General features: G+C 39.4%; 2 protein-coding genes across 3 annotated transcripts in view; one reads left to right on the top strand and one right to left on the bottom strand.

The window, feature by feature from the left end:
• The window catches only part of Tmtc3 (transmembrane and tetratricopeptide repeat containing 3), a 57,455-nt gene extending 52,242 nt beyond the window's left edge, over positions 1-5,213 (bottom strand). The window contains exon 1 of the mRNA XM_004623772.2: positions 5,021-5,213. The gene's annotated coding sequence lies outside the window, so the exon portion shown is untranslated. The remainder of the gene's footprint in view (positions 1-5,020) is intronic.
• Positions 5,214-5,444: 231 nt separating this feature from the next.
• Positions 5,445-10,985, top strand: part of Cep290 (centrosomal protein 290) — an 84,166-nt gene continuing 78,625 nt past the window's right edge. The window contains exons 1-6 of one of the 2 annotated variants that reach the window (XM_023716284.1): positions 5,445-5,573; positions 6,133-6,259; positions 6,382-6,459; positions 7,435-7,504; positions 7,791-7,837; positions 8,911-9,054. In XM_023716284.1, the coding sequence (XP_023572052.1) occupies positions 6,158-6,259; positions 6,382-6,459; positions 7,435-7,504; positions 7,791-7,837; positions 8,911-9,054 (441 nt within the window). In that variant the 5' untranslated portion in view covers positions 5,445-5,573; positions 6,133-6,157. Of the gene's footprint in view, positions 5,574-6,129; positions 6,260-6,381; positions 6,460-7,434; positions 7,505-7,790; positions 7,838-8,910; positions 9,055-10,985 lie in introns of both variants that reach the window. The other variant, XM_023716282.1, reaches the window with a different exon arrangement.

The raw sequence follows: 10,985 nt of genomic DNA, 5'->3' as shown, positions 1-10,985 counted from the left end.
GGTCCTGAGTTCAATCTCCGGTACTACAAATAAATAAATAAAACAAATAAATAAAAATAAAAGTCTGCCTACATAGTTTATGTTTCAACTTTCCAGCTTTCTTTAGGGACAGGATGCTATAAAATTTTACAACAATTAAAACAGAAGGTTCTAAAAATAATTTGGAATTCAAACAAATTATTATTATTATTTTTACCAACACTATGTAGCATGAGGAAAACATCAAGAAGAACAATGCTCCAAATTTCTGGGAAACAGTGAATTCCAATTCCAAGTTTTATATTCCTAAATCAAATTTTTCCCAAATACGAAAGTATAATAAAAATATTTTAAGGCATTCAAGGCTTTAAATATATACTTTCAATGTCCTTTTAAGAAATTTAAAAAAAGAGGGTTTCCAGTGAAGTGATATAACTAAAAAGCAGAAAGACAATGAAATTAGGGACTAGGATCCAGCATTAGATAGCAATAAAAGAAATCTCCAGAATGAACCATGCGAGCAGGTCTGCCAACCATTCCATGACGGGGGGTCAAAAAGGTATGATGGGCCCAAGAAGGTAGGATTACTAGAATTACCTGCTATATTTAAACACATTGTGGTAAATAATTAATGTAATATACACTCAAATCACGTCTATACCTATACAGACATATATAAAGTACATTTACATATAAGCTGTAATTTAAAAAACTAAAAAAAAAAAAAAAACCCCTCAGGCATCCATCACTGTGCAGATAAAAATCACATTGTGTAGATAGGCCAGGCACCTCTTTCCCATAACATAACCTCAGGTCCCCAACATAGTGATATCAATTCCCTTTTGGTGACAAACTGGTTGTCTGACCAGATGTTTTAACAATAAGGAGTTTTAAAATTAATGAAAGAAAAAGTAAACTGAACCTTCGGCTTTAATGTATTAAATTATGCTTAGAAACAATAAACACACACAAGTACATATATATATATATATATATATATACACATATATATGACTTTCAATATTTGCAATATTTACAGAATCTAATATACTGGAGATGGACAAACTAGTTTCATAATGTAATTTAAAATGTATAATAATATATAGCATATAACAAATTATTGACTATACATTTCTGATTTAGGATTTTCAGTTGAAAAGTATGAGAATTTAGCCTAGTTTATAAGTAGCACTAGAGTGTTTATGAGAACCTGGGAGTTGTTATAGTTCTAGGTGCCTTCACATTTGAAAGGTGACTGGATCATGGGGTTGGCAGTTATCAGTAGGCTAGTCCGCTGATGACACTGATGATTTTATAGCTGACTTGCTGATATGAGGTTGGATCTGCTTAGGGGGAGCTAGGTCATTGGGGATGTGGCCAGGGTATAAACTTGGTCTAATTCCTAGCAATAGTTAAAAAAAAAAAAAAAAAAAAAAGACAACTAAGTCTGTGTAGATATTTATAGGACTTCTCCTATTAGGCACGGATATTATTTTACAACACTACAAACAAAGGATTTTAAAAAAGAAAAAGAACAGGAATAAAATCGTTTTTTACTAACACTAGAATTTTTTTCTTTTTTTCCACTTCTGTTCTTTTCTTCTTCACTTTCTCTGCTTTCCTGCTGCTAAGACACCAGGAGCAGCTCTGCCCCACCCCCACCCCCACCATGGCTGGATATTTTCAGAGTAGAGGCATTTGCTTTGAAAACCAATCTCTGCTACTCACAGTCACAGCTCTTAATAAGATAGTCTGGGCTTTTTATTTATTTATTTATTTATTTTTTAACGTATTTGGTTGTTACAGGGTCTCACTATGCAGTTTCAACTCATAGTGATCCTCTTGTCTTCAGCCTCCTCAGCACAAGAATTACAGGAGTACCCCACTCCCAGCCAGCACACTAGGTCTCTGGCCAGCTCAGCCTGTCCTAGGGGCGGGTCTCCTGTGGCATGCGGTCCAGTTGTGGTCCCTGAGCCTGCCTAAGCAAGCACTTTAGACGGCCAAGCTATCTCACCAGCCCCTAGTCTGGGCTTCTTGAAATGGTGACCCCAGGGCAGCAAGAGAGAAAGACTCAATGAACAAGCCCTTTTCTGTTTGCAATCAGTTTCTGCATTTTTTTTTTTTTTAATTATCAAGCAGTGTAGTAAAGCATCTAAAAGTGACATGGAAAGGATTATATACAAAGACAGAATAACAGAGTTTTTAAAAGATTCCCCAAGGAACTAATATGAAAAAAAGAGAGGGCCAGTCCTGTTGCATGTCATAAACGCAGCTGTGGCGTCATCTTAGGCTCTGTCCAAGAAGCACATGCAAGGTATAGGGGGAGGAGAAAAGAGTCAAACACTGTCGATAATGGGAGACAGCATGCACAGGGGTTACAATTAGCAATAGTAATTGCACTGGATTGCTAAGAATATAAATACAAAGCAGGCCAGTGTTGTTAGTGGTAAAAATACCTATTTTTTTCTAGGCACACAAGTACATTCAGATGCATAGAATACAAGTTGGTTGGGATGACTGATTATTTACTAATAAAAATGTCTATAAAATTCAAATGCAACTGAAGACCATTCATCAATGAAGACAGCATTACAGAAACATAAAAAAACAATTCCTCCAAATACAAATGTATTGAGAGATGAACTTTTTTAATAACTAGCAATGTAACTGTAGAAAAGGTAAACCCATGGAAAAACTTTGTATGATTTAGAAATAGTTAGCCTAGGAAGTCCTTCCAGTTCAACTTTCTGGGACATATTCATTATGATCTCTGCATTTTCATATCAATATATCATAACTTACTTTTTTAAAATTTGTGATAGGAAACAGAGACAGATAGATCTTTTGCAAATGGAAGGGGACTAAGAAGAAGAAAGAGGAAAGACAGAAGAGTGGGGAAGGAGACTGACAAAGAATTAAGCTTTGTTACACACAAAAAATTCCCCGCAATGAATCACTGTGTACAGTGAATATGTACAAATAAAAATAAAGATCATTGAAAAAAAAACTAAAATGAAAAATAAATGTTTGTAAAACTGTGGCCAGCAGTTGCAAGTCTGTATTCACCTTGACTCCTACTAATTTTTCTAGTCTCTTCATGTTGAAGAAAGACAAGTATCTGCTTGTTGCATGCTCATTCTTTCCCTGAAAGCAAGGTTAAAGAAAACCTTTACTATTCACAGTAGATACTAAATTACTTATGGTCATGCTTTATTTTAAAGGCTAGAAAACTAAGTTACAATTCATTTTCTTGATAAGTCAAAGAAAAGGAAGTTTCCTCTACCAAACATAAATTGATACAGAAAACAGACAGTAATTATAAAAGGCAACACTATCCAAGGAAGAGATTTTAGTTAGGTAAAATTGTTCCTAAAAGGATAAATAAGGCCAGTCCAGGGAACTGATCCTATTAAACATATTTATAAAATGATCACAAATTCATCTCTTAATGAAAATTGGCTGATGCAGAGAATCTAACAATAACAGAGTGTTTGAGCTTTTTTTTCTCAAAATTAGATCTTGAATTAATGAACTAGAACCCGAGGCAAATTTCCTGGTTCACAGACACTAATTACAAAGCATAAAGAGCGAAACCCATGGGTAACTTATTTTCTACTATATCCCCAGTGTCCATCAGTGTGTGGCTCAGTAATACTGTTAGGACTAAAGAATAACATTTAAGCAATTCTTGTTTGAGTCAGGACTGCACTAGTGTTAGAAACCTATTTAACTTTTCTGACTTTATTCTCATTTTTATAAAATGCAAATAAAATTTACCATTAGATCAGACAAGACCAAGTATCTTGGGTTGCTAAGAAATACAAAGAAAGTGAGGGAAGTAGGGGTAGAAATATTCAGTACAAATAAAAGTAAATGCAAAATAAATGAAAAAACAAGAAACAAAATGCTACAGTTAAAAAACTAAACATGAGGGGCCGGGGAGATGGCTCAGTGGAATAAGCACTTCTCTGGCAAGTGCAAGGGCCTGAGTTCAATCCGCGGTTCCGCAAAAAAATATAAATAAACAAATAAATAAAAATAAAAAACTAAACATGAAATACACAGCAGTGAAACAGTATTGTATGACATAATACGTGCTCAAGAAATACTAAATTTCATCTTTGCCATTCTCTGCTGAGTTCTAAATTAAAAACACTGACGGTGAGAAATCTTTTAACTCAAAACCATGATTAAAGAAAGTTATAAACTTTGAATTTTAAAATTTTAATAGAACAAACTGCAGAGCAAGTCCTTCACTGTTACTAGTTTCCAGGATGTCTGAGGCGGCAGTACAGCCGACCTGCAGCCCAGAAGTTCTGTTATCACACGCAGTCAATTCCCTGAGACGGAAAAGGAAGGCATCGCCAGCACCCATTGCACGGGATTGTGGTGAAGAATAAATGAGATGACGAACATTAGGTCACAGAATCTTTCAGGAAAGGAATAAAGTCTTTTAAGTTTATCTCACAAGATCAGTACTTGTTTCTTACAAGCTCTATTACCTAATACCGTAGTTCTGAAAACTATTTTCGAAAGAAAAATTTACTGCCAAATAGAATTGTACAGATCAGACCTAAGGTAAGAGGCACGGCCCACAGCTGGAAACGTCGCTTCCATGTGCACCCCCCAGCACCCTAGGAAAGTTACTCAGTGGTGAAGAACGGTTGACAACAGCGGAGCGAAGCGAGGGGAGCCAAGGCCCTCTGGCCTCGGAGGAGGTGACAGCGCGGGCCTGCGGCGTCCCCGCGGCCCGGCCCCGCTCCGGCTTCCCCAGCCTCCTCTCCGCGCTGCGGGCGGGCGGGCGGGTGGCCGGCGCGGCCCTTCCCGATCCTTCCCTCGCCCGCAATCCGCGGCCGGGACGCCCAGCCGGTTTCCACCGGGGCAGAAACTCCGTCGCCCCGGGGGCGCTGCCTCGCCGCCCCGGCCCGCGTCCAGGAGCAGGGGGTGCGGTCCTCCCGCGGTCCAGCCCGGCCCGGCTCGCCAGTCCCCCGGGCTGCAGACTCGCAAAGCCGCGCCCACATCCCGCCATTCCTCCGACCTCACCTGGGAAGGGACCCCCCGCGGACGGCTTAGGACAAGCTCTGGAAGGGCGGCCCAGCGAGTGACACCGCCGAAGCCACAGTCATGTTCTAGCTCGCACGAGCCGCCAGCTCAGGCGCGCCTCCGCCGCCACAGCTCGCGCCTCCGGGTCGCTCTCCGGCCTCTCCCGAAGAGTCGCAGGCACCCGCACTGCACGCCGGGAACGCCCTCCCGCCGTCCCTTAGGACTTCAGTTCCCAGCATGCACAGCTGCAAGACAGAATTGCACTCTGGGAATTTGAGTCCTCGTTGGCCGCACGCCTTTACTTAGTCTTTAATTTCGTCCAGAGCCCCGAAAGGAATTGTAAACGTGAAGCAGGACGTATTGTCGTGAAATGTAGTCTTGCCTGGCATCCGGGACCTCACTTCCGCTTTGGCTGGGTGGGGAATGGTGTCGCCTAGCAGCCGCCGCCGCTTTTACCCGCTCGCGACTTGGCGGGACGCAGAGTCGGCGTGGAAGAGTGCTGGGCAGCGGTCAGGACGGCGGCCGGGCGCAGCGTGGTGTTTGCGGTAGAGGTGGGACGGCCGCTGTCGCCAGGCGTGGTCTAAGTGGGTGGACGTGGTCAGCGGGAGCGGCGCGTCTTTCCTCCCGCAGGTGCTTCAGCCTGAGCCGCCCGAGGCCCAGACGCAGCAGCCTGTCCTTCCGCCCCTCCTGGTCCTGCACCCCGATCCTGCGCGGTGTCGCTGCAGCCCTGGTTTCCTCTGCAAAACATTCTCCATTTCTGTCTTTCACTTGCACACTTCCAAAACAAAAACAGTTCTGTTCCCGAGAATCAGGGATCATTTCCAGTCCTCCGGATGGCCCTCGTGTCCTCCCTTATCAAGTGTTTGTGCGCGAATTCAGAAGCTTAGTTTTGAGCTGCGTAAATCTTAGCAAACAAATCGCCCTATTTTATTTAGCTGGTACAGTGTGATGGTCTGTGCTGTGTGCTCTAATTTTGATCAAGGATATTTTGTCCACGTATCTGCCTAGTGCTGAAGGAGCTAAAGCTCTTTAATCTTAGGCATAAAGATACTGTAAACACAGTAATATTTACCGTAAGCATGCTGATACCCACCTGGTCTGTTACAGTAGGTGGAACAGAGTAAAAGGACTCAAGATGCCGCCCAATATAAACTTGAAGGAACTAATCAAAGTTGACCCAGATGAACTACCTCGTCAGGAAGAACTGGCCGAGAATTTATTGATTTCCTTATCCAAGGTACTTGATTGATAAGATACAGATATTTATACGTATGTGCAAGTATCATTCGAGTTGCTACTGGAGTAGTTCTTACGTTTTGATTAAAGATTATAAAATAGTTGCTTTTTTTGTTTACGTAGGTGGAAGTAAATGACCTAAAAAATGAAAATCAAGAAAATGTGATACATCTTTTCAGGATTACTCAATCATTAATGAAGGTTTGTTTGTGGTAGATTTTAATAGTAAGTTGGATTCTTAGAGGAAATTTTAAAGTATATTTTTATATAAGGTAATTTCTAGGAAAGTGCTTGATAATATCTAGATTACCACTCAAGAGGTTAACTTCACATGTGAATTCAGAGTTGTAGTGTGCAAAACATAACTAGTTTTTACTGTAAAACTCCTAAAAGAAATGTGTAGGAAAAATACAATAGATATGTTTAAACCATGGCAGCTGTTAAAGATTCCAGGGTAGAGGAGCGGGGAAGTGATTTAAGCCAACTGGAAAGTTTTCGTAAACCAGGAAGATTGAATAGTAGTGTTAAATTCAATGCAGGGCACTGGTAAGATGCTGAAAGGATTTTCTAGATCCGTGGTTATCATAAAGGGTAGGACTTATTTGCATTAGAACAAAAAATGCAGAAATTTTATAGCAGGTGGTAGATAAAAAGCAATATTGAAACAGGAGTTTCAGATAGCTCACTAAGGGCCTTAAAGATGTATTTATGCTTTCTACAACTGAGAAGCCAGTAGAAGTTTTTGAACCATAATTCATATATACAAAAATATGTTGTAGCAAGGCAAAACTGGGTCTCTTCCATAAAACAGATGGAAGGGAATTGCAGCTGATTAGCCAAAACATTCGAAAGAAGTTGAAATGTAAATTTATGGAATAGCGTATTAACAAGTGGAATAGAAAGAAGTACCGTAGTAAAGACATTACAAAGAGTTCAGTAATAGTAACGCTGGATATAAGATTTGAAGGGAAAAAAAGTGTTTCAGATGTTTGCAAACCTAGAAGGTATTGCATCCAGGAAGAAAATCATTTATTCATTCAGTAAGTAATAACTGAATGTTTACTTATGACACCATCGCTATTAGATTGGCATAGAAGTAAAATAAATTTTTTATTTTTAGTGTTCATATAAAAGGGTAAAGGTATATAAATATGGCTTTTTTCTGTTAATGTTTAGATGAAAGCTCAAGAAGTAGAGCTAGCTTTGGAAGAAGTTGAGAAAGCAGGAGAAGAACAAGCAAAATTTGGTAAGTGGCTTGAAAAAAGTTTACTGTGGTGCTCACAAATTCCATTTATTGTAAAGCAATAGAAAATTATATTTAACCTGGTCTATAAAATGTGTGTATTCAATTTATTTCAAAAGACATTTCTAGAATTCTGATTTCATGGATCTGGTATGTAGTGATCACTTTTATGTTATCTTATTATTAGAATCATGATACAGTCTTGAGTTAATTTTGGTGTTTTATTGATTTATTTTAATCTTTTGAAGTAGATCTAACCAATTGAAATATTTGGCTTTTTTAAAAATAGAAAATCAACTCAAAACGAAAGTAATGAAACTAGAAAATGAGCTGGAGGTATGTCCTTTTGTATTTGTCTCTTATTTTATTTGGAATTACTTTTAATTTTTGTTATTGTGTTGAAAGATCACAAGAATGATGTTGTGTGCTCAGTTATATTTGGTCAGTATGCTACATACTTTTCATGTGCTTTGCTTTCTGCTAAGGATTAAGTATTTCAATTGCAAACAAGATAAAACCCTTAACAGCTAGACAGATGTAAGTCTAGAGGAGGGGTGGATAATTGAGGAGTAATGGTTGAAGGATGTAGTTAAGTAAAGTACTTTTTTACAAAGCCGAAGGCTAAAATGTGAGTTTATTGTCAAGAAACTAAATCCATGAGATTCCTGAGAAGGAAGGAAGGAATGTGATCCACAGGGCTTAGCCTTTGGAAGGAGGAAGGCTCTCTTCCTTTTTAATAGAACAGAAGTAAAAGTGGATGTGTGCAGAAAGGTATGTGGCTTAGGTCTAGTGGTTCAAAATTGCAAGATTGAAGATGAGATGATTTGATAAAAAGTAACAGTGGGGGGGGGTTGAATTCTGAGGATTTCAGGTAAAGTTTGAAATGAGATAGAGAAGGGATGAGAGCATTATGAGTCTGGAGTCAGATGCATTTGAGTTCCAGTCCTGATTCTTTTTGAACTTGGGTGGTCTTGTTTTCTGCTGGGAAAATTTCAAACAAACACTTTCAGAGAACATTTATGTGATAAGTGGTTTATTAAGTTAGGTTGATTCCTTCACCAGGCAGTTGCTAGAGAGAAACAAGGTAGGGCAGTGCCTGAAGTGATGATGAAGAAAGATGAATAGGTAGAGACATCAAGATTGGTTGCCTGAGTGGTTCTGAGGGAGTCTGAGGGATTAGCAGTTAGTTGTTTAGAGCTCACTGGTTCTGGGAAAGCTAAACGTTTGTAAGCCTGTGTACTAAAACTTATACTAGATTATTTTTTAAAGTAGTCCTTAAGTGTATAATTTTAAACAGTTGGTGTTGAAGCATAGTAAAAACTTTAAATAAAGATAGTTATTTGCTTGTTGATTCCATTTAACCTCTCAATTTAATGGAACTAATTTATGCTTTGGTTTTTCACTTTAAGATGGCTCAGCAGTCTGCAGGAGGAAGGGACACTAGGTTTTTACGTGATGAAATTCGCCAACTTGAAAAGCAATTGGAACAAAAAGACAGAGAACTGGAGGACATAGAAAAGGAACTGAATAAGGAGAAGAAAGTTAATGAACAAGTAAGGCTCATGTTCTTCAGCAAATCTTAACTGTTCACATTAAGATGGTCTTATAGAGTACATTCATTGATAACAGTGTCTACTTTATGCTCTGCGTTGAGTAAGCTATATTTGTCTCAATTTTATATTATTGTAGTATTGTTTATTTTATTCTGTCATCTTTATTTTATTGTTTTTGCTATTGAGAATCAAACTCAGAACCTTGTGCTTGCCAGACAGGTGTTTTGCTACTGAGCTATAGCCTACCCTCATCTTTTTTTTTTTTTTTTTTAATGTATTTAGTACAGGGTCTCACTACACAGATTGGACTCATAGTGATCCTTCCTGTTTTTCAGCCTTCCAAGTGCTGGGATTGCAGGTGCTTGCCACCATTCCCAGTCTCATTGGTCATCTCAGCCTCTGCGTTTGCCTAAGCTGGCGCTTTAATCCACTGAGCTATCTGGCTGACCCAATCCTGCCCTTATCTTTAAAATAAAGTACGTTAAGTACTTCTAGTGAATGTAGCTTGGAAATTAATCATTTATATTTGGATGCATATTTTTCTGAGTACGTTAGAATTACATAAAATTGATACTTTGATCTTGAATATTGGTATGAACAAATTAGGTATTCATAAATAATTTTTTACTATCCTAGTTGATTTTGAGTAAAAACATTATATATAGTCATATTAATGTATTTATGTATGTAGAAGATTTGGAAAAGTGGGATGTTACCTACATAGATTTCCAGATTCTAGGAGATTAAATATAGGTGGAGGTTGCTTGGGCAAACCTTATTTATTGTATGTTTAGTGCATATCAAGGACTGCTAATTACTAGGGGTGCAATAGGTACTTTCTGGTTCTCAAATCTATTCATAATCAGTCATAAACATAATATGAAATAGTGCGGTACATTGGGAGAACATATGTCACAGTCTGTTACCTCCTAAACAAGTGGATGGTGAATGTCTTAAATAAAAAAAATCAAGTAGTATGGGCCAGCCAGATAGCTCAGCAGATTAAAGCACCGGCTTAGGAAGATGCAGGGACTGGGGTTCGATCCCAGGGTGCCATGCCAGCCCTGCCCCCAGGGCACAGGCAATTTAGACTGGGTATGATGGCGCACTTGCCTGTAATCCTAGCATTTGGGAGGCTGAAAACAGGAGGATCACTATGAGTTGGATCTGTGTAGTGAGACCATGTAGACCCTGTACTAAATACACTAAAAATTAAAAATCAAAAAGAATCACATGTGTGATTTTAGGTCTCGAGGAGAATCAAAACTCTCTTACAGAATTTGAGATTCTGTAGAGGCTGAACAAAGAATTTATCTGCCAGGCCCATATTTATTTGGTTTTCAAGCAAAAGGGGATACTGAGGCACGCACAGTAACTGAGCAGGACTTGGGAGTCAGTTCAAAGACTTCCCCAAGTACTGCATTTTGCCAGTTAGGAGAACTGTCGAGTCTCCGGGTTGAGAGCAGGTATGAAAGGGCTGCAGCTATAGTCTCCATCTAGTAAATTTGAGTCAGAGACAGGTGTCCCTGGCTGTGGCCTTGTCCTGCCCATTGAGCTGTCACGGAGTCGAGGCTGATACGGGCACCTGCCGGGAGCAGGGATTCACAAAGGTTCACGTACTGTGACTGCTACTGCTCTCCGAGCAAGGGGCCTGGGACAGACAAGTCATATAGGAAGCCACTTAATTCATTTTAAATCCTGCTCAACGCACTTTATCGTGGTCTCTATCAAACATAAGAGTGTAAGAATACTGTGGAATGCTGTGGGAAGGATCCTCATATCAGTTTTGAGATTCAGGAATCAGTCTAAAGACTGAGACCTAAGGTAGGAGTTAGTGTGGCAGCAGGAATGAGAATGTGTGTGGCAGCTTAAGGAGTGAGCATTCTGGATAGGGAGACAGCATTTGCTGAGACCTAGAGGTAAGAGATATT

Source organism: Octodon degus, unplaced genomic scaffold (assembly GCF_000260255.1).
Source record: "Octodon degus isolate 3935 unplaced genomic scaffold, OctDeg1.0 scaffold00004, whole genome shotgun sequence".
Lineage (NCBI taxonomy): Eukaryota > Metazoa > Chordata > Mammalia > Rodentia > Octodontidae > Octodon > Octodon degus.
Note: the sequence above shows the minus strand (reverse complement) of the source record. Positions and strands in the feature narration are given on the sequence as shown.